Raw genomic sequence first — 22,906 nt, forward strand, 5'->3', positions numbered from 1 at the left:
AATCTTGAAAGGTGCTTTCTGGGGCGATCTCTATTCAGTAGCAATCCTGCTAAGTAGTGTGAAGCCAGAAGAAATTCCACGAAAGGTAGAGGTACGAACAGGGGGGAGCTTTGTCTCTGTGTGGTTAGCTTCTTCCATTGAAGTAGGGCTGTGGAAGGAGGCTCGTTTGGTAGGAGGGGAGAAGGAGGAAGAAGAAGCACTACATGGCCTTGTGAGATTGGGTAATTCAAATGGGAAGGGATGTTTCACTAAAAAGGGCCAACAAATTTTGGGAAGCCAAAAAGTTTTGGGGCAGTTGGAAGGTCAAACCTGGAGAAAGCAAGAAGAGGTTATGACAAAGGGCAGATCATTTGTGCAGGTGGTGTCAGGGGAAAAAGACAAAAAGCTTCTAGTGTTGAAAGGGAGAAGGCTGAACCAGCAATTTCAGACAGGGAAGGTTGCTGGTTCGACCATTAAAATAGGGGGTGTGACTCTTTAAGTGGTCACGTGGGACGAAAAGAAGGGCCCAATCGAGTGGATCCCAGTTATGGTGGGCCGGAGAAGGCTTCTCAAGTAAAGGAGTTGGGCTACTATAGTCTTGAGCCCAAGGCCCATTATAAGACAAATGGGCCGAGGGTCACGTTAAGTAAACACGTGACTGGGAGGAGGGATGAGTTGATAGACGAGATAAAGCGTCTATCTTCTTCAACCCCGAACCCTTCCTCTCGACTGAACAAATCAGGCGCAAAAAAGTCTGAAGACTCGCAGTCTCGAGGCTCTCTACAGTGGGTCCCTTCCAACCTGGCGAACCGTCTCTCACCAGATAGGCGCAACCCGAGATACCTGAAGCCTAGTGATGAGAACAGAACAGGGCTTGAAGATTGGTTGAGTGAACAAAACAGCAATGACGATTATGATAGAGACGAAACGCTAAGTCTGGGAAGTTTGTCTTCGAAAAGCAACAAGGATCTTCTTGAAACAGAAAGTTTGTATACAGAGTTGTTGTCTTTAGAGGAAGGGACTGAAGAGGCAGGTGGCAGAAAGACTAGGATTGGTGAAAAAATTGGTTCTAAAGCTGTGAAAACTCCTCCTCTCTTCGTCGAGGGAGCTGACCCTAAGTCTGATGAATTACAGGATGTTGGTGGAGAGGGACGAGAATCGGCCGTGAGGATGGATGCAGGTACTCTAGTGTCGGAAACACAAAGAAAGGTTTTCCAAGTGGGTAGGTCGTCAGGAAGTGATTCTTTCACCATGTTTACTTCACAACCTTGTCCTAAAAGGGGAACGACTTTAAAACCATTTGCTGACTGTCAGCAAGTCATTTCCAGTGATTCTAGTCCTACCCCCGTTCTTTCAGGTATGGGTGTCAATTCTGTTTTAGGTATTGACTTGTTTGCTATGCTTGTAACAGATATCCCAGCTTCCCATCCAGGAGTTTCTGATGCAAGAGAGAGGGTGATAGTGGAAGGAGGAGAGAGGGTGTTGGAAGGAAGTAGTAAGGGGGAGGCGGATAGAATTTGGGAGATGATCTGTACAATGATGGAGGAACAAAATAAAAAGGAAGGACTCGTAGAAAGATGCTGTAGCCAAAATAAGTGTGAGCTTTCTCAAACATTGGCTGGAAAGGATGGAGAAATTGGGAAGGGGGGGAAAAGAGGAACAAATAAGAACAAAAGATCTAAAGCGGAAAGGCTAATTTCAGACATTGAGGGGGATTTAGAATTCAGTGGTAGAGGGGATAGGAGGAAGGGCCTAAAATGAGGAGAATATGGTCTCTTATTGGGTTCCTTTGCTATTTTGTATCGATGAAAATTATTAGCTGGAATGTAAGAGGGTTAGGGAGTGCAAGGAAGAGAAGGGCGATCAAAGACCTACTCCGAAGGGAAAAACCTGATATTGTGCTGTTACAAGAATCCAAACTGATGGAATTAGATGGGAGATGGGTTAGGAGTTTTTGGAGGTCTAGAGGTTTAGGTTGGAGCTCGTCTCCTTCTTGGGGAGCTTTGAGGGGGATTGTAACACCGTGGAGGGAGGATGTGGTGGAAGTAGTGGAAGAATTGATAGGTAGATTCTCAGTTTCTATTAAGTGCAAGAATGTAGAGAATGGGTGTGTATGGTTTTTAACCAATGTTTATGGCCCTAATTCCAATAGAGAGAGGAATGAGATGTGGGAGGAACTATATGCAGTCAAGGGGCTATGGGATGGTCCTTGGTGCCTGGGCGGGGATTTTAACGTCATTAGATTCTCTGATGAAACCAGTAATCCCCAACAGGTAATCTCAACAAGCATGAGGAAATTTAATGGTTTTATTGAAGATTGTGAACTAAAGGAAATACCTCTGTTGCAAGCCAGTTACACTTGGTCCAACCGTGGAGGGAGGATGTGGTGGAAGTAGTGGAAGAATTGATAGGCAGATTCTCAGTTTCTATTAAGTGCAAGAATGTAGAGAATGGGTGTGTATGGTTTTTAACCAATGTTTATGGCCCTAATTCCTATAGAGAGACGAATGAGATGTGGGAGGAACTATATGCAGTCAAGGGGCTATGGGATGGTCCTTGGTGCCTGGGCGGGGATTTTAACGTCATTAGATTCTCTGATGAAACCAGTAATCCCCAACAGGTAATCTCAACAAGCATGAGGAAATTTAATGGTTTTATTGAAGATTGTGAACTAAAGGAAATACCTCTGTTGCAAGCCAGTTACACTTGGTCCAACCTTCGGGAAACCCCTTTGTGCTCGAAGTTGGATAGATTCCTTTTTAACCTTGCTTGGGAGAATAGTTTGGAAAACTTGGTTGCTAGGGCATTACCCAGGGTTACCTCTGATCACTGTCCTATCCAAATAGGAATTGAGTCTTTTCCTATAGGTCCCCAACCTTTTAGATTCGAAAATATGTGGCTTACCCATCCAGATTTTGTGAAAAAAGTGAAGGAGTGGTGGGGTGAGGAGGAGAGGGGGGTAAGATGGAAGGGGATCAAGTTCCATAAGAAATTAAAAAGTTTGAGAGCTAAAATAAAAGAGTGGAATAGAGATCAGTTTGGTAGAATTGAGGAGCAAAAATTGGGCCTAATCTCTCGAATAGATATAAAGGAATCTCACAATGGGCTGACCGAGGAGGACATAGTGCTAAGGAGACAATTAAAAAAGGAGTTGGAAGAAGTGTTATTGAGGTAAGAAATCAGTTGGAGACAAAAATCTAGACACAAGTGGATTAAGGAAGGCGATGGGAACACTAGATTCTTCCATGATTTGGCAAATGGGAGACGAAGAAAGAATTTTGTGACCAAGCTAGAGATAGGAGAGGAGTTGATTACCAACTAGGATGACATAGCCAGAAAATTTGTGGACAACTTCAAATCGATTTATAGAAGGCCTTTGAGTGAGAGAATAGTCATGGAAAGGGTGGATTGGCCAATAATTGATGAAGAAATGGCAAGGTGGTTGGAAAGGGATTTCGAGGAAGAAGAGATTAAGAAAGCTGTCTTTCTAATGGATAGATCCAAGGATCTGGGTCTAGATGGCTTTACAATGGGTTTTTATCAAGACTGTTGGGAGGTGTTGAAAGAGGATCTAGCTGAAGTCTTTAAGGTATTTGCGGACAATCACACTATAAGCCCTGGAATTAATGCCACCTTTTTGGCCTTGATACCTAAGAAGAATGATGCCAACCACCCAAAAGATTATAGGCCTATTAGTCTGGTGACAAGCCTAAATAAAATCTGGCTAAAGTGCTCTCATTGAGGATCAAAACAGTCCTCCCTACCATCATTAGTGAAACTCAGGGGGCTTTCATTCAAGGGCGACAAATAACAGATCAGATTCTAATTGCGAATGAGTGTTTGGAGGAAATGAAAAGGTCAAGTAGGAAATGATTCATTTGTAAATTGGATCTTGAAAAGGCCTATGATTTGGTGGACTAGGAGTTTCTATTAGAGGTTATGCGAAATGGTGGATTTGGGGACAAGTGGTGTAGTTGGATCTTTGGATGTATCAGTACTTGCCACTACTCTATTCTGGTAAATGGTACGGTGAAGGATTTTTCCCAGCTTGCAGGGGTGTCAGGCAAGGGGATCCACTTTCACCCTTCCTTTTTATCTTAGCATCTGATGTGATTAGTAGGATCATTACTAAGGCTGACAACGAAGATGCCATTAGGGGTTGGAGAATAGGGAGACACCAAGTCCCCGTCACCCACCTTCAGTTTGCAGACGACCTAATCATTTTTTGTGAAGGAGGTCTTAGTGAAATGGTAGCAAACCTAAAGGAGCTAATAAAAGGATTTGAAAGTGTCTCTAATTTGAGAATAAATCTGGAAAAGTGTTGCGTAGCAGGTATAAATTTGGAGGTAGGGGAGGTCGAGGCTATTGCGGAGTGTCTTGAGTGTTCCACCTCTGCTTGGCCTATGCCATATTTAGGGCTTCCTTTAGGGGCAAATCCTAGGGAGAGTAGATTTTGGACCCCAATGTTAGAAAAGTTTGAGAAGAGATTAGTCTCATGGAAGAGGAACTATATCTCTTTAGGAGGAAGAATTACCCTAATAAGAGCTACCTTGGCTAGCTTACCCACCTATTATTTATCTATCTTTAGGATACCAATTATGGAAGCTAGGAAGCTGGAGAAGTTGAAGAGAGACTTCTTATGGGAGCCGGGACAAGAGAGAAAGGATCATTTGGTTAATTGGGAAATTGTCTGCAGAAGTAAAGAAGAGGGGGGTTTGGGAATTGGGAGGGTAACTAGAAAGAATCAAGCTCTATTAGGGAAATGGTTGTGGAGATGGCCTTTGGAAAGAGAGAGGCTGTGGCATGAGGTGGTGGGAAGCATTCATGGGAGGTCAGAGAATGGATGGGATGTTGGTGTATCGAGGCAAGCTAACCTAGCAGCACCTTGGAAGGCTATTCACAACACCCTTCCTCAATTCCTCAATTTGATCAGGTATGAAGTTTGTTCTAGCAACTCTATCCTTTTTTGGGAGGATATTTGGCTAGGAGATTCATCGTTAAAGGATTTGTTCCCTTCGCTTTTTTTCTATTTCTTTGTACAAAAAAGAGGTGGTCTCAAAATTTGTCTCACCTTTGGGGACACCCTTAGATCCTACTTGGGATTTTGGGTTTCGTAGAGGACTTAGGGATGCTGAAATTGAGTCTCTTTCTTTGTTGCTTGGGTGTCTCAATCAGGTTTGTTTGGATCCCTCCAAGCCAGATAAGAGGGTTTGGACTCCTAGACCCAATGGAATCTTCACTTGTGCTTCTTTTTTCAAGTCCATCTCTCAACTTCCTACTCACCATCCTTTTCCGTCAAATGAAATTTGGTGTAAGCCAGTCCCCCCCAAAAATTATGGCTTTTTGTTGGGAAGTTTTCCATGGGGAAGTAAACACTTTAGACAACCTACAAAAGAGAAGACCTTTTCTCTATATTTCTCCTAATTGGTGTATCCTCTGTAGAGTTCATGGTGAGGATTGTTACCATTTATTAGTATCTTGTCCCTTTTCTGCAGACCTTTGGGCTTGGCTACTTCCGTTGTTTGGGGGTAGTTGGAGTCTACCAGCAGAAGTTCACATGTTCTTCAACCATTCTACCTTTTATTGGCCTACAAAAATAGGGAGAATTATGTGGAGATGTGCTCGTGCTGCTTTGACTTGGACTCTTTGGGAGGAAAGGAATCTCAGAAATTTTCAAGATAAGGAACAACCAAGATTTGAAAGACTGTGTGTTAAACAGGACAATACATTGGCTGAAGACCTTGGAAATCTTTCATCAATTCTCCTTTAATGACATTTGGAGAAATTGGTCAGCAGTAGCAAGGTGTTCATCTTTAAAGGCCAAATCAATTACAAGCTGGTCTCCTCCACCCGAAGGCTCAATTAAGTTGAACTTTGACGGAAGCAGCATGGGTAATCCAGGATTATCCGGAGTGGGGGGTGCTTTGAGAAATGAGAAGGGAGAGATTTTGTTGCTCTACTTAGGTCCTTTGGGAATTGGGAATTCCATCAGGGCAGAACTTTTAGCTGCTGTACAAGGGGTCCAATTTGCAAACCAGCAGGGGGTGCAACATCTAATAATCGAGGGGGATTCCAAAGTGGTGGTGGGTTGGTTAAAAAATTCTGAAGAGGCTATGTGGCGATACAAGAATGAAATGAAGAAATTTAGTTGGTTGACAAGGAATATGTTGGTCACTGTACAGTGGGTGGGGCGATCAGCAAATACCTTGTCAGATGTGTTAGCTAAGCAAGGGGTAAATAGGGAAGAATTATTTTGGGCTCAGTTGTGATTCTTGTTTTTCTTTCCTAGTTTACTTGTAAGTTTCAATGAGGGGCTGCAGCTCGCACCTCTCGTTGGGATGATGTATGAACTCACTCTAATTTGCTTATGAATCAATAAACTTATTATTATTCATAAAAAAAAAGTAAATCAGTTGCAAACTATAGAGGGAGTTTTAGTAAAACTCAAACTATAGGGTAGCTTTTAGTAAATCTGTGAAACTATAGGGGTGTTTTAGTAAATGACTCACCTTCTCTTGTAATAACCTTTTTATTTTTAATGAAGATTCTACCATGTTATACAATAAATCTGGAATATGATTTGCTTCTCTTCATCAACAAAAGGAATGCTTCCAATAATGTTACACTAGTGGAAAACTTGTGCAATGCATGGGAAATGAAGTTTGAAAACTCATGCAAAGCTTCTTTTTTTGATGGTAAAAATAAAATTTCATTAATAGAAAAAAGACAATACAATCTAACAGGTGATAAGGTATCACCCACATACAAAAATTCAACAAAAACTACTAGTTACAAACAAGGTTAAAAGTATCAGAAATGCAAGGTGTACTAGAAAGACAGTTTTAAGAGACGTATCAAGATATGCATGGATACAAACGAAAAATCAAGATATGCCTAAATATGCTAAGAAACTCAAGTAAATCCGAAAAATTATATTAATAACAATAATTGCAAGTTTTATATGATTCTAAATAAGTTATATAAATGTAAAAAAAAAAACATAATTTAATGGTTTATATAAAGTGTGAGATATCAGGACACAATTAGTATCTGTTGAAAAATGATGGAATAACTAATATGTTAAAAAAATGTGTATGTATATATATTAATTTTCAAATAATCAATATAATTAATCTTAATATTTATTAGTATATAAATTTTAATAATTAATTCTAGCATTTAATTACAAACGACCACTAAGAAAAGAGAAAAATTACTTAAAAAATAAAGATGCATATGACCATAGCAAACAAATGAGTGTGGTCTATGGTGACTGGAGCCTTGAAAACTGGCAAATAGTAGACAGGCAAGTTGGCTAGTGTTGAGCTTATCATTGTAATCCTGCCCCCTAACGACAAATACCCTTTCTTCCAGCCAGCTAACTTTTTGGAGAACTTTTTAAGACTGGATTCTAGAAATCAACTTCTTTTGGGTTAGCTCCAAGAGGCAAACCTAGTTAGGTCAAAGGCCACGACCCGACACTACAACCTATAATCTTTGCACATTCTGCCAATTCCCCTTCTCCCATATTGACTCCCACTATGCAACTTTTCTCAAAATTGATCCTAAGGTTTGACATCCTTTCAAAAAGCTGCACTGAAAGCTTCATGTTCCTTACCCATTCCAACTCGGTTCCTTCACAAAAAAGAATGGTGTCATTTGCAAACTGTAAATGGGTAATAGGCACACCATCTCTTCCTACTCTCCACCCTCTCAACAACCCTCTCTGATCAGCCCTTAGAATAATAAAAAAGAAGAGCGCATGCTTCCTCTCATCTTTGGCCAAGAAGAAAAAAATTCTGCAGGTGTTCTTGGTTGAAAATCTCTTACCCCGAACATAGCAGTGAAAATCCCCAAAAAACCAGAAATCTTGCAGGAGAAAAACAAATGGCAAATAGTTTCCTCTTTCTCTTTGCAAAGGAAGCACATGTTAGCCGTATTGAAGTCTCTAGATTTCAGGTGGACTACAATTAGAATGCTGCCCATGGTCACAAGCCATGCAAAGGCTTCAACCCTAGGGGGAACTGGATTTCTCCACACCTTCAGCTTGGTTGAACTCGAATGGTCCCTACAATGAGTAAGGTAGCAGGATTTCACAGAAAATTTCCCATTTGAGCATTCTTTCAACCATAGTTTATCCCTTGACTGATCTGAAATTTTCACCTTCTCTAGTTTGTCCAACAAGGCAATGCATTCATCAACCTCTCTATCCAACAAAGGCCTTCTATACTTTGGTTACCAAGCTAGTTGTTCTCCCCTTCTTTCATAATGGTGAAGAACAGTAAACTTCAGCATCAGCTAACCTATACAACCTTTGACACAACTCATTCAGCTTGCCTACCCCACCCCAATCATCCTCCCAAAACCTAATTCTTGCTCCATTCCCTACTAAAAAACTTGTTAAACTTCTGAATGATTGAACTTCATGTTCCCTTTCCAAACACTCACCCCATAGGATGATCTCACCTCCCTTGACTCCTGCCCTCTCTTGATCTCACCTCCATCCCCTAATGAGTTTTCCTCCTTCCCAAAACCAAATCTCCACAGCCACTTTCCAATCAATGCCCTATTGAACACTCTCACCCTTCCAAAACCCAACCCTCCCCCCTCCATTGCTCTACACACTCTTTCCTATTTTGCCAAGTGAAGCTTCTTACCTGCTCCACACCTTCCCATGAAACGACATGTGACAAGTTGGGGTTGATACGATGGCTCCAGTGGACTTTCGAGACTTTGGGAAAGGAAAGAGGAATGATTTGGGGGAGAGCTCGAAAAAGGAGGGGAGTGGGATCCACTCGGTGTCAGGTAATGGGGGTGTTGGAAAGTCTCTTCAAGGGGTGTCTTGCAATGGGGAAGGAGATGTTACCGGGGCCCACTCTTCAATGCCTTTATCAATTCATGCGAGTAGGCCTTGTGTCCCATTCAAGGTAGGGGTTAATAAAAGGTTTGCAACTCCTTTTAAAACCATAGTTAAAGGAAGGTGACTGAGTTGCTCCATTTTGTATGTGTCTTAAAGCAACAAAATGGTCAGAATTCATAAGGGGTCAAAGCTCAAGGCTTTTGAGAGACCTACAAATGGGATAGCTTCTATTGACACAACCCTTAACCCTGGCTGCAGTGAAGGTGCTCCTTGTAGTTGCGATCAAAACAGGGGGAAATCAGTGGTTTTAGAAGCTGAGTCCAGTAGGGAACTCCAGTGTGTTTCGAAGCTCTGGAAACAATGTAGGCGACTCTGGTCATTGTGATCAAAGTAGTAGAGAGTCGATAGAAGATCTCAAAGATGCTTTTCCAAAGAAGAACTCTGGGCCAACATCCAAGGTCCCTCTCTCAACTGAAAGGGAAATCTCAATTAATGCAGATAGGGAGATTCATGAAGAAAAGGAGATTGGTCTGACGGAGGAGAATGAGTGAATGACGCTAGTGGGTTTGCTGTTGCCACCCTAGAAGGAGACGCTGCTCCTGGTGGTGGTGGAAGCAAAAATGATGGTGAGGAATTCTGTTCCCTATCCCAGTTTGAAGACGAGGTTGCTGATGTCTCTGATCTTTGTGTTTTCGATGATGGGGTTGGGCAGGAGGGGGGACGCTAAGAAAGATTTAATTGGGACTGACTGTGACATCCAAAAAGGTCCGAGGAGCCTTTGGAGTTAATACTCTCATATTGTTCATGTAACCAAAGTTTTTTCCCGTCTGAAGCTTGGTTTGGTTGGGTCTGGGCCTATGAAGAACTATAAAGGGTGTATAGAAGAAGGAACAATAAGACCTCTGAAACATCAGAGAAAACTCTTGATATTGAGAACTATCAGAATTCCTCGAACCTGGCTAAGCAGCTGGGGACTGGGCATCTTGTTGGTGCTCCTGAAAAGGATTCCAATTTTGGTGTTAGAGAACCTGATAAATGTCTTGAAGAGGAGGTGGGGAAAACCGGTGTTGTCTCTTTCAAGGCAGTGGCTAGAAAGGATGTAGAAATTGGTAAAAGCTTGGGTTTGTTTTTCTAGGGAGGTGAAGGTTTCACCTTAAAAGCTTTTGAAGAGTTTGAGAGGAAGAAGGAAGAAAAATCGAGAAAAGGGTTAATTGGAGGAAGGTGATGGGACAAAGATGGTGACAACCAAGAGGACGTTTTTGATGGGGAAGTATAGCTTATCTCTTTTGTTAGTTTCTTTTGTGCCGTGTGTAGTTGTCCTTTTCTTTTTGGTCTAGTTTTTGATGTCAGAGGAGTCCGTTTTGCTGTTCTTTTTGGAGTCTTTGTCTACTGTTCTAGTGTAGGAAGTGTCTGAGTCAGTCTTTCTTGGCTTGGGTGATTTCTTGTCACCTTCCTTTGTATTTCTTCTTATTTTAATGAATTTTATCTTTACTTTTCAAAAAAAAAAAGGATTGGTTTCCATAAAAGTTATCCCTCCCTTCCGGGAGAGGAATTTTGCTTTCCATCGATCCAACCTCCTTTCAATCCTCTGTAGAGATGGTTTCCATAAAATACCTTAATTTGAAGCTCCCCCAATCGGCATCCCCAAATAAATGAACTGGAGCTCCCCAATTCTGCACTCGAAAAGCTCAACACACTCCAACAGAAGCCTCTTGATTTCAGATGATTCACAGTCAGGACACTGTCCAAAGCCACCAGCCATGCAAAAGGTTCTACCCTTGGAGAAACTGGATTTCCCCACACACCTTTTAGATGATCTGGATCTGAACTACTTCTGCTCAGGGCTAAATAACAGGATTTTACAGTAAATTTTCCATTTGAGTGTTCCTCTCCACCACAGTTCATCCTTCCTCTGAGAAGGTAACTTCACACTTTCTAATTTCCCCAACAAAGAGATGCATTCATCCACCTCTCTGTCCAACAAAGGCCTTCTGAACTTAGGGTTCCATATAAACTGATATTCTCTCTCATAATAGCCACTGATAGGCAGTTAACCCTCAGCCAGCCTGTATAATCTTGGACAAACTTCACTCAGCTTGCCAACCCCACACCAATCATCCTCCCAGAACCTCACCTTTGAGCCGTCACCTACTAAGAAACTTGTTAGACTTCTAAGTTCCCTGTTAAAATTCATAATCCCTTTCCAAACGCTCACCCCGTAAGAAGATCTCACCTCTCTAGATTCCCAATAAACCTCACCACCCCATACTTCCCCACCACCACCCTCCTCCATAAAGAATCCTTCCGTCTCCCTAACCCAAAGCTCCAGCACCATTTCCCCATTAAAGCCCTATTGAAAACTCTCACTTTTCTAAGCCCCAGCCCTCCCTTCTCCTTCGGTTTACAGACTTTGTCCCGATTCACCAGGTGAAATTTCTTGACCCCTCCCTCACCCCCACTCCCTCCCATAAGAAATCTCTCTGAGCCTTCTCAGTTCTTTCAGCCACTTGATAATACCTTGGCTAATAGTTTATATGGACAGCTAATTAAGCTTATTGGCCTAAAATCCTTCCACTGCACAGCACCATTCTTCCATGGGATCAAAGAAATAAATATAGCATTAGCCATCCTTTCCAACACTTTCTCCCCAAGGAACTCCTTGAACATCTTATTAAACTCTTCTTCTAGTAGATTCCAGCAGGCCTTAATGAAAGAAAAATTAAACCCATCTGGACCCGGAGTCTTGTCCCCGTTTATATCTTTTAAGGCTTCCACAATTTCCCCCACCTCAAAGTCCTTCTCAATCCAATTTGCTGAAAATTGACTCAGCTTCCTGGGAGACAATTCCCCAAGAGACATCCAGCTCCACACTCTCGAAGTATTATAAGTTCTTGTAGTACCCTGCCACCTTCTCTTAGATTTCATTTCCATGTTTCCACCATTTCCTCCCCCACCTAGATTCTTGAAATAAAGTTCCTTCTTGCACTAGCATAGGCATCAAAGAAGGCGGTGTTTTTGTTACCTGCTTTCAACCATTTCACTTTTGACTTTTGTCTCCACCTCTCCTCTTCTCTATAGATTAACCTCTTCAGCTCAGATTCCAACCTTTCTCTTTCCATCTTTTCTTCCTAGTGACAGATCGTTCCTCCTCCAACCTGTCCAAGTGGGCCATCTTTTTGATAATCCCCTTCCTGGTCCCCACATTTCCAAAAACATTTTTATTCAATACCTTAATCTCCTCCTTCAACAGCTGCAATTTCCTTACCAGCCTGAATCCTGCAGACCTTCTACTTGCATTCCACCCCACTTCTCTTCCACCCAATCCAGGAAATTTGGATGATCAAGCCACATCTTTTCAAACTTAAAAAGGTTTTGGAGCAGCAGTCACCACAGATTGTCTAAGCACAATTGGCTTATGATCTGACATAAAAAATGGGCACAGCTTCCTTAACCTTTTCTGCAACATGTCCCTCCCAATCTCCTGAAAATAGAAACCTACCAAATCTCCTTAATATAGGTGGGCGTTGCCAATTTGTCCAGGTGAATTTACAACCATTTAATGGAGGATCAGTCAAACCATGCCTCTTGTAAAGAGACTGGGCCAAATGGGCCCTAGTATCTTCTCTTGTAATATCTTTTCTTTTATTGTTGGCTAATGGGCCTATTATTTCTTTTTGTTTAATCTCTTTATGTTACTGCCTAGCTGGTCGCCCACTTAAGGGCATACTTGTCATTACTCTAACTTTAATTCTTAATAAAAAAAGGGTTAGAGGAGAAAGGAGAGATGATTCGATTTCTTCTTCTTCTTCCTTCTCTTTTCGCCATCTTCTTCTCTTGTATTGCTGCTCTTACTTCTCTTCTTCCTTTTCTTCTAATCTTCAAATTTACACCTAATATTTGAGGATTGATTTGCATCTTGGTATCAAAGCAAGTCTGTTTCTTCCTTTTTCCTTTTCTTCTTTTCCCATACACCCTTAGGTTAAGAGAGTGTATGGAGAGATAGGTTTTCTATAGTACAGAGGATCTCTGGCCTAGTTGGTAGAGGGTTTGGAGAGTTTAAATCTGGCTGGATATTGCCAAGAAGCGGTGTTGTTTTGTTGCTGCCCAAAACCCTAGCTGATTAGAGATTTTCGAAGGTACAGGTAAAGGTGAAGCTTGGGTGTGGCGCTCTGTGCTTGGGAGGTGTCTTGTGACTCCTAAAGGAGGGCGGTTCAGGTTTGGAAGAGATTGGGAAGGTCTGGTAGGAGCGGTTGCATCTTCTCTCTTTCTCCCCAACAGTTGGACTGAGTAAAACCCTAGTTTTCAAGCATCTGGGTTCTGGTTTGACTTCAAGTAAGTTTATACAGACAAAATTTTTGGTTCTTTGATTTTCGTTTGATTAATGGAGCCATACAGAAGTGAGTTCAAGCAAGTGTCAGTTCCAGGCCTTGGCTCGGTAGATTCCGTTTTGATTGGTGTAACCACAATCAAGCTAGATGGGACAAATTATCTTGCTTGGGCACAGTCTACAAGAATTTATGTCTATAGTAGAGGAAAACCCGGGTATCTCATAGGTAGTAAAGTGAAACCCGAAGAGACAAACCCTGGATTTGAAAAATGGATGCAAGAGAACTATACTGTCATAGGATGATTGGTCAATTCTATGCAACCTCATATAAGTCAGCACTATCTCTGGATGTCTTCGGCTAAGGAGATATGGGACAGTGTTACTGAGACCTATTCATAGAAATTGAATGTAGCCAGAGTATATAAGTTGAAAAGTGATGCGAAGAACCTAAGATAGGGGGAGAAGAGTGTAGCAATCTACTACTCTATACTGAAATCCCTATGGCAAGAAATTGGTGTTATGGAAACAGTTGTATGGGAGAGTAAGAATGATGCTGAAATGTATTGGAAGTTGGTGGAAAGAAATTGGGTGCTTGAATTTCTTACTGGACTCAACCTTGAGTTTGACATCATTAGGCAAAATATCCTGGCCAGAGATGAGGTTACTCTTTCACAGGCATATGCTATGATAAGTAGTGAGGAGAGTAGGCGGCAGGTTCAATTGCAGGGTCCACCTACAGAACATTTTGCACATGTTGGAATAAAGCCAAATGGTCCTACTGAGAAAAAGGAGCAGATATGTGAATATTGCAAGAAACCGAGGCATACAAAGGACACTTGCTGGAAGCTTCATCTTGAGCTTCTCCCTGATAGGTTTAAGAATAACAACAGCTCTAAGAAGGGCAGTCAGGTAGGAAAGCCTAAGACAACTAATGTTGCTATAGTACCTGAAGGAGGAAATAAGGAGAGTGAAGAGAAATCAACCATTGAGCAATTGGCAGCAATGAAGGCGGATTTTGAAAAGTATGGGAGGCTCCTAAATCACTTGGAAGCTACGGTTTCTTCATCTCACCCTTCCAACAACACATCATCTTCATCAACATTTGCTCACTCAGGTATTCGTGCTTTTGCAAATCATGCTTCAGTTTCAGGTAATCATAAAATCCCTTGGATTATTGATTCCGGTGCATCAGACCATATGACCACCCTGTCTAATCTCTTCTGCTCATACCACATTCTCTTTGACAAAGAGAAAATATCCCTTGCTAATGGGTCTCTTGCTCCTATCTCTGGTAAAGGAGATATAAAGACCTCTGACACCCTTTATTTATCCTCTGTTCTTCATGTCCCTAAACTTAACACAAACCTTTTATCTGTTAGCAACTTAACTAAATACATGAATTGCAACATAACCTTCTTTCCCACTCAGTGTGTTTTTTTAGGACCTGCAATCTCAGAGGATGATTGGGAGTGGCCATGAGGCGAATGGAATATACATGCTGGACACACCGGATCGAGCTTTGGGACCACCTCATGGAGTTGCCTTAGAGTCAGTTTTGTCGGAGTCAGTTAACAAAATTTTGTTATGCCACTTTCGATTTGGTCATTTGTTATTTTCTGCTTTGAGTCATTTGTTTCTAGATATGTTTAAGGGAGTGTCTTTATCGAGTCTTCATTATGAGTCATGTGAACTGGCAAAGCATTGTAGACATTCCTATTCAGTAAGTAATAAAAGATCTTTCTCCTTTCCATATTGGTCACTCTGACGTGTGGGAGCCATATCATTTGCCAACTATGGGGGGTTACAGGTACTTTATCCTTTTTATTGATGACTATTCGCGTTACACTTGGATTTATCTCATGAAATCCAGGGATGAAGTACCAGCTATTGTGCAAAAATTTCATGAACTCATCCTCACCTAGTTTAACACTCGTATCAAAATATTCCGTTCTGATAATGCTAAGGAGTATTTTGAGAGAACCCTCTCCACCTATCATGAAACTTTTGGGGTTATTCATCAAACTTCTTATTCCTACACTCCACAACAAAACGGGGTGGCGGAAAGGAAGAACAAACATGTGGTTGAAGTTGCCAGATCCCTCTTGTTTGCATCCCATGTTCCTATAAAGTTTTGGGGAGATGCTATTCTTACTGCTACTCTTTTGATCAACCGTATGCCCTCCCGGGTCCTTGACTTTAAAACCCCCTTTAGCCTTCTCTTCCCGGATGAGGATATCTTTTCTCTTCCTCTCCGTGTTTTTGGGTGCACTTGCTATGTGCATATTCATAGTCATCAAAGGCACAAGTTTGAACCTAAGGCTCATAAATGTGTTTTTCTCTGATATGCTTCCACACAGAAGGGATATTGCTGCTTTGATCCAGTTCGTGGCACCCATTTTGTATCTCGGGATGTCACCTTTGCTGAGTTGACTCCTTTCTTTAGCATTCCTCTTGAGGGGGAGAAATCTGAAGAGCCCTTTGCTATGTCTCCAGCTGTTCTTCTTCCCATTCCTCTTGAGTCCTATCATGAGGTGTCCATTTCTACCACTGGACCTACCTCCGATATTCCTATTCCTCCTCCTCCTCCACCTCATTCTCCTATAATTCCTTCTCCTGTTCTCCAAAGGTGGTACCAAAGGTAGAGATTCAGACATGGGCAGGTTGTTTCCACTCCTTCGGAAGAGCCTCTTGCTCTTCCCATCATTCCTGGGGTAACAGGTCAGCCTTCTTCTGAGGGAGTGGAAACAACTTGCCCATGTCCGAATCTCTGCCTTTGGTACCACCTTTGGAGAACAGGAGGAGGAGGAATTATAGGAGAATGAGGTGGAGGAGGAATAGGAATATCGAAGGTAGGTCTACAACTTTCCCAGACCTTGACCTTCCTATTGCTCTCCGCAAGGGCAAGCGGAAGTGTACAGCCCATTGTATCTCCAAACACCTGTCTTACAACCTTCTCTCTCCTTTCTACTACTCTTTTCTTGCATCTGTTTCTTCCCATGTGATACCCAGGTCTGTACCGGAAGCCTTATCTCAACCTGAATGGAGGGATGCTATGATGGCTGAACTAGATGCTTTGCATAAGAACCATACCTGGGATATTGTTGACTTGCCTGAAGGGAAGGAACCAGTGGGTTGTAAAGGGGTGTTTACCATTAAATATCACTCTGGTGGCTCTATTGAGAGGTTTAAGGCTAGGCTGGTTGCTAAGGGCTACACTCAAATGTATGGCATTGACTATCTTGAGACATTTGCTTTGGTCGCTTAGATGACCTCAGTTAGGGTTTTGTTATCTCTAGCCGCTACTTTTGGCTGGCCCTACACCAGTTTGATGTTAAAAATGCCTTCTTGAATGGCGACCTGCATGAAGAGGTCTATATGTCTTTGCCTCCAGGGATGTGTGGGAAGGAAATGCAAGGCAAGGTGTGTAAACTGCAGAAATCTATTTATGGTCTCAACTAGTCTCCTCGGGCTTGGTTTGAGAGGTTTAGGGCTGCTCTTGTCTCCTCTGGCTACACACAAACACAATCTGATCATACCCTGTTCTTGAAGAGAAATGACTCTTGGTGACCTTCTTGATAGTTTATTTTGATGATATTGTGGTCATGGGTAATGACACTCAAGAGGTCAGTAAACTAAAGAGGTTTCTCAACTATGAATTTGAGATCAAGGATTTGGGAGAACTTCGGTATTTTTTGGGCATTGAAGTTGCTAGATCTAAGGATGATATCTTCATTGCTCGGCGTAAATATGTCCTTGACCTCCTTGCTGAGACTGGTAAACTTGGAGCTAAACCAATCTCTACTCCTATTTATCCTAATCATAAGCTTTCTGTTACAGATGGTGAGCTTTTATCTGATAAGGGGGTGTTTCAGAGACTGCTTGGGAAGTTGTTATATCCTTACATTACTCGACCAGATATTTCCTATGCAGTAAGTGTTATTAGTCAATTTATGCACTCTCCCAGAGATACTCATTTAGCTGCTGCAGAAAGGGTTCTGTGTTATTTGAAAGGTACTCTAGGGAAAGGTATTTTGTTTGCTAAACATGGACACATGAAGCTGGAAGCTTTCACTGATGCTGATTGGGTAGGATGCATTGATGATAGGAGATCCACCTTAGGTTATTGTGCTATGGTCGCTGGGAACATTGTGTCATGGAGGAGTAAGAAACGGTCTGTAGTTGCGAGATCCTTAGCTGTAGCAGAATTCAGGGCAATGGCACATGGTATGTCGGAATTACTGTGGCTACGATCCCTTCTAGAAGAATTGGGGGTTGACTACGAGAAGCCAATGATGCTCTACTGTGACAATCAAGCAGCTATCAACATTGCACATAATCCTGTTCAACATGACAAAACTAAGCACATTGAGGTTGATAGACATTTTATAAGGGTAAGAGTTTCTTCAGGAGAAGTTTGTTTGCCATTCATCACATCAGACGAGCAATTGGCTGATATATTGACCAAGGGAGTTCCAAGAGTGAAAATGACACACTATATAAGCAAGCTGGGCATGATTGACATCTATGCTCAGCTTGAGGGGGAGTGTAAAGAGACTAGGCCGAATGGGCCCTATTTTCTTCTCTTGTAATATCTTTTCTTTTATTGTTGGCTAATGGACCTATTATTCTTTTTGTTTAATCTCTTTATGTTATTGCCTAGCTGGCCGCCCACTTAAGGGCATACTTGTCATTACTCTAACTTTAAGGAGAAAGGAGAGATGATTCGATTTCTTCTTCTTCTTCCTTCTCTTTTCGCCATCTTCTTCTCTTGTATTGCTGCTCTTACTTCTCTTTTTCCTTTTCTTCTAATCTTCAAATTTACACCTAATATTTGAGGACTGATTTGCATCTCCTCCTAATGAAATCATCAAACCTTTTCATCCCCGAGCTTTTTCTAGCAAAGCTTCATATAGAAATCAAATCAATACCAGAATCAATGTCTTTGATGTTTTTTGTTCTCCATCCAATGAGACATCACAACAAGAACTCCTATAGAGAGTTAGATTTGAGTAAAAAAATAATTAATTATTTTACCAAAGAGCCAGCTTTGCTAAAATAATTAAAAATGATACTTTTTCTCTTTTAAACAGGTAACTCATCTTGAGTAGGATTTTTTCCAACCAAAGAGAAAAAGGTTGTGCAATCATTCTATCATGATTAGCAATGCCAGTCGGGTAATACAAGAAAGAATGATTCATATCATCAAATTCCAAGCTTCCATACTCTGATAGTCTGATCTTTTGCCTGGTCTGAAATCCAAAAGGGACAATGCTCATGCATGTTGCAGTGCCGAATAAACAAATTTCAAGAGGTCGCACACCCGACTCAAGAAAAGTAATGGTGTCTCCTTCCAAAGGGAAATTGCTTTGTCTACTTGTCCCAACCTGAAAACAGAACAGCAAAGGAGGGAAACTTTAGAAAACAAAGAAATATATGCCGACTGCCGAGAAGTCTCACCTGAATACACATAAAGGAAGGTACAAAACTCTGCAAAAAAATGAAAAAAAAAAACAAATAAAAAGGTAAAAGAACAACAATTAAGGAATCTGGGTCTTCTGGGTTTGGGGGAGTGTTCTGGAATGAGGCTGGGATCATTAATGCTATTTTCTCAGGCCCAATTGGAGAGGGTGACTCTCTTAGGGCTGAGATTCTAGCAGTTCTGGAAGGAATCCAAAGAGCAAGAGAATTAAACATTCGATGCTTGGTCATTGAAGGGGACTCGGAGGTGGTGATTAAGTGGCTGAAGGAAGACAACAATGGTTTGTGGAGCTACAGAAATGAAAAGAAAAAATTTAAATGGCTGAGTAGGGATATTGAGGTGAAGTACAGTTGGGTGAAGAGAAGCGCAAACTCAATGCCTGATGGGTTGGCCAAGCAAGGGGCGCTTAAGGAATCTATGCTTTGGGCTAATTTTTAGCTTTCTTCTTTGTTCCTTGTTGTGGGGAGTTAAAATAGTTTACCTCCCCTTGTACTTAAAAGTTTCGCAAATTTTGTTATTTAATAAAGCATCTTGTTACTGAAAAAAAAAACAACAATGAAGCCCTGGACCAAACCACAGAATCTCTGTAAACCAAATTCAGAGAGCGCTAAGAAGGCATCTATGGCCAGCATCCATGGCCGCTGAGCAGCTGAGGATAGAGGATTGCACCAATACAAACTAAAAATTGAAACCCAATAAAAGTCCTAACATTGCTTTGGATTAAGAAGAGAGATGAGGGTTGCTTTGTGGGGAGAGATAGGGTTTGGGTTTTTTGAGAGAGTGACGGAGAAAGCTCAGAAGGCTCTTGAAGAAAGGAGAGAGCTAGCTTGGGTATGACATGCCGGCAGCATGTGTCATTGGAAATTCTTCACATGTGCCCCAAACACCCTACCCAAAATGACAACATCTTGCATGTGTCCAAGAAACCCACACCCTCATTCAACCTGGAACTTACGTGTCAATACCCTTTTCCACTCATACAAGAGGCCACGTAGCCTGAACCTCGACCTTTCCTGTTTTATATATATAGATAGATTAGTTTTATTGAGAATTACAACTTCAAAAAATCCATTTAACAAATTAAATGAGGGCACAGATTTAATCTGCTTTACTTCTGCGTTTGCTTTTCTTTCATGTGTTATGTTTGCATTTTTTTTCACTTGTGTTTCTAGTTTTTTATGGTACTTAAAAGTTTTCATAGATTGAATTTCTCAAGAAGCTTCGATTTAGAACCATTGTTTTTTATTTACTTCATATGCATTACATTAGTAAAATGGGTTGTCCCCATTGCTGGCCATTACTTGATACATTTTAGATGGTTATTGTTTAACTAAAAAAGATGCACTGTTTGTTTGCAGAGATGATCCAGAACTTGACAAAATGCTGAAGGACAGGGTACGATGGGGTGATCCAATGGCACACTTGGTCAAGGTAATTGTTTTAGGGATGTGCTCTTTATTTTTGAATATCAATTGATATTTGGTACTTATCTGCTTCTCATACATCTGCAGAGGAAGCATCATGAACCGGTATTAGATGACCTGGGTGATAATGAGAAGATGAAAGAATCAGGTTTTATGATTCCTCAGGACATTCCCAGCCACAGCTGGATAAAAAGAGGAATAGATGCCACCCCGAACCGTTATGGTATAAAACCAGGGCGACATTGGGATGGAGTTGATCGCAGCAATGGTTTGTTTTTTCCTACCTGCAGATGAGACACTTTTGTTTTATTCCTTTGGCTTGTATGTGCTGAAAATTTCCCCATTATTTTTTAAATTGATTTTATGATCATTACTGTATGAGATTGATGCTGCTACAGGTGGGTTTTTTCAGTTGGCTCCATGTGTACCCATAGCCACCTATATTTATGCATCAGGTTTGGATGATTGTGGATCCAGTTCCAGGTCCTTGTTTGTTTATACATGCTTGAGGGCTAGACCTACCAAATAAGTTTATAATGATAATTGGCCATTTCAAATGTTTAAAACACTAAAATTTTGATTTTTATACACAAATAGTTAATTAAAACAAAAGGAGAAGAAAGAAAAGGGATTATCCTCTACAAAATTAAAAAAATGTGTCCTTGTGTCTGGTCAACAACTGCATTGGTCCTGATTTCTTACCTGGTATAAATTGATGTGAATTGATTGGTCAAATATTTTTGACAAAGGGCTTAGTAATTATGGTTGGGTATATCAGTTCTTCAGTTATTGGATAACTGCATTTCTTGGTAAATTGCCAATTTTGATGGCATTAGTTACTCATTGACACCTCTAGCTGCATTTATTGACTAGTATTTATATTACTTTTTTGATGGAAAGATTACGATTTATATTATTTACTGCTCCTTATGTTGACTGTCAGACATTGATGAATGCATGCTCCTGAGATTAATTTGTGTATGAGAGGTCTTTCATATCTATACTATATTCAAAAATGTAGTTGTCCATGACACTCAGATTGCTTCCCAACCCTTTCAGAACTTTGCAGTTTTTCTTTTGAATTAAAAAAAAAATTAAATATAGGGCTATTTAAGCTCACCCACAACCAATTCAGTTAAGAAACTGAAATGTAATATGAGAATTTTTTTAGCACCATCCTGTGCATCGCAAAGTTTATACTGTTTTGATGTTTCTGCCAACTCATCAAATGTTGGATGACCACGTGCTTTTAATAGACGTGTTCTACTCCCTCCCTCGAAATTCATGGAGTGCAATGCTTTTGTCCTCAGAACTATTATATTGTGTTATTGTAATTGTTGGATTCATCCATAATTGAAGATATTTACCCGTTTCTGCTTTTCTATCTTGATGCAGGATATGAAAAGGAGCACTTCAAAAGGATGAATGAGAAACGTGCAACAGAAAGAGAAGCCTATCTGTGGTCTGTTTCCGATATGTAATTGAAGGGAACATGCAAATAATTTCCAATTCTTGTGCCCGTACTGGGGATACCGAGGGCTAAATCTCACAAGAGAGTGCCGCATACTGGATGGTTGTTATTGATAACCACCAACACTCTTCTACCATGAATCCCTTTTCCACCCAATTTTCAGGCGTTTCAGTTCGAGGATAATGTGTACAATATGTTTGAAATTCTTGCAGGCTGATGGAAGAAGCTGAGAATCCAGTTTGGGGTGAGTGGACACATTTTTGGATAAAGTATACTCTTAAAAACAGAGTGCAGATCCAATTAAGGTGGAGAGAAGAATGTATCATGTATGCTGTTATTATTGGTAAAATTGACAGATTTATTGGAAGAAATTAGAGAAAAATGAGGGATTGACTTACTTGGAAGAAATGTCTTTTTTTTTTTTGGTAAAATTAGAGAAAAATGAGGAATTGATTAGCTAAAATAAACTGGAAACTAAAGTTGTAAACAATAAGGTTGTGTTCACGCAATGCAGTGCATTAGAAGAGCCACAAGATTGATTGCTTCACAGGCTCGCAGCTAAATAGTAACTTTGAATTCGATATTCCGAAAAACATAAAAAAAAGTAATTCGGTTTTTCCAACAGAAGGTTATTTTTCTTTCTTTTGTTTGTCATGAGTCTCATGACTAGATCTGTTCATGGGCCGGGCCGGGCTCGAACTGGGCTTTTGCTTTTCATTAATAGAAAATTTTCAGGCCTGAGCCTGAGTCTTGTTCGACCAACGGCCTACGATTTGGGTCCAAGCCTGGCCCTCATAAAATGCCAAAACCCTGGGCTTGAGCCCGAAGAGAGATGACCTAGTTCACTGGTGGGGTTGGTGCCTGAGTTCGTTTTTGAGAGAGAATGGTGTTTGAGTTTGCCGGTTCCTGGGAGTCAGAGAGAAAGAAAACTGAGAAAGTGAGAAGATAGAAGATGAAAATAGTGCTGGCGAGAGAGAGAGAGAGAGAGAGGACCTAGTTCTAGTGGCACCTGCCGCTGGTGTCTAAGTTTGCAGGGTGAAAACAGTGCGCTTGGGTACGTACGTTCTGAGAGAGAAAGAGGGAAATGGGAAAGAGTTACGGAGGCCGGGCTCGTCCATCGGACTATCCGGCCCATGAATGACTATCATGAATTTAACGGTTAACACAGGCAACTATGTATTGGGCAAGACCTCAAGATGACAGATCACAAACATGGTCATCATCAATTACTCGTGTCTACTGTCAAAGAGACGCTCAGACGCTTCGCCAAAGGCCTAGAGCCAGACCAAAAACCTGTCTTTTTGTGGTTGGACACTTGATACTACCATACAAGTCCGGGTCACCTGTCAACAAAATATATTCCAAC

The 22,906-nt window shown here is 41.2% G+C and overlaps 1 protein-coding gene across 3 annotated transcripts in view; it reads left to right on the forward strand.

Annotated features, from left to right (window-relative positions):
• Positions 1-22,087, forward strand: part of LOC148848444 (pre-mRNA-splicing factor of RES complex protein) — a 60,207-nt gene extending 38,120 nt beyond the window's left edge. For all 3 annotated transcript variants that reach the window (XM_088951007.1, XM_088951009.1, XM_088951008.1), the window contains exons 7-9: positions 20,004-20,076; positions 20,157-20,337; positions 21,465-22,087. In XM_088951007.1, the coding sequence (XP_088807133.1) occupies positions 20,004-20,076; positions 20,157-20,337; positions 21,465-21,550 (340 nt within the window). In that variant the 3' untranslated portion in view covers positions 21,551-22,087. The remainder of the gene's footprint in view (positions 1-20,003; positions 20,077-20,156; positions 20,338-21,464) is intronic.
• The last annotated feature ends 819 nt before the right edge of the window (positions 22,088-22,906 follow it).

This window comes from Nelumbo lutea, chromosome 6, assembly GCF_056320005.1.
Source record: "Nelumbo lutea isolate HS-2025 chromosome 6, American lotus-T2T, whole genome shotgun sequence".
In the NCBI taxonomy this organism is placed as follows: Eukaryota; Viridiplantae; Streptophyta; class Magnoliopsida; order Proteales; family Nelumbonaceae; genus Nelumbo; species Nelumbo lutea.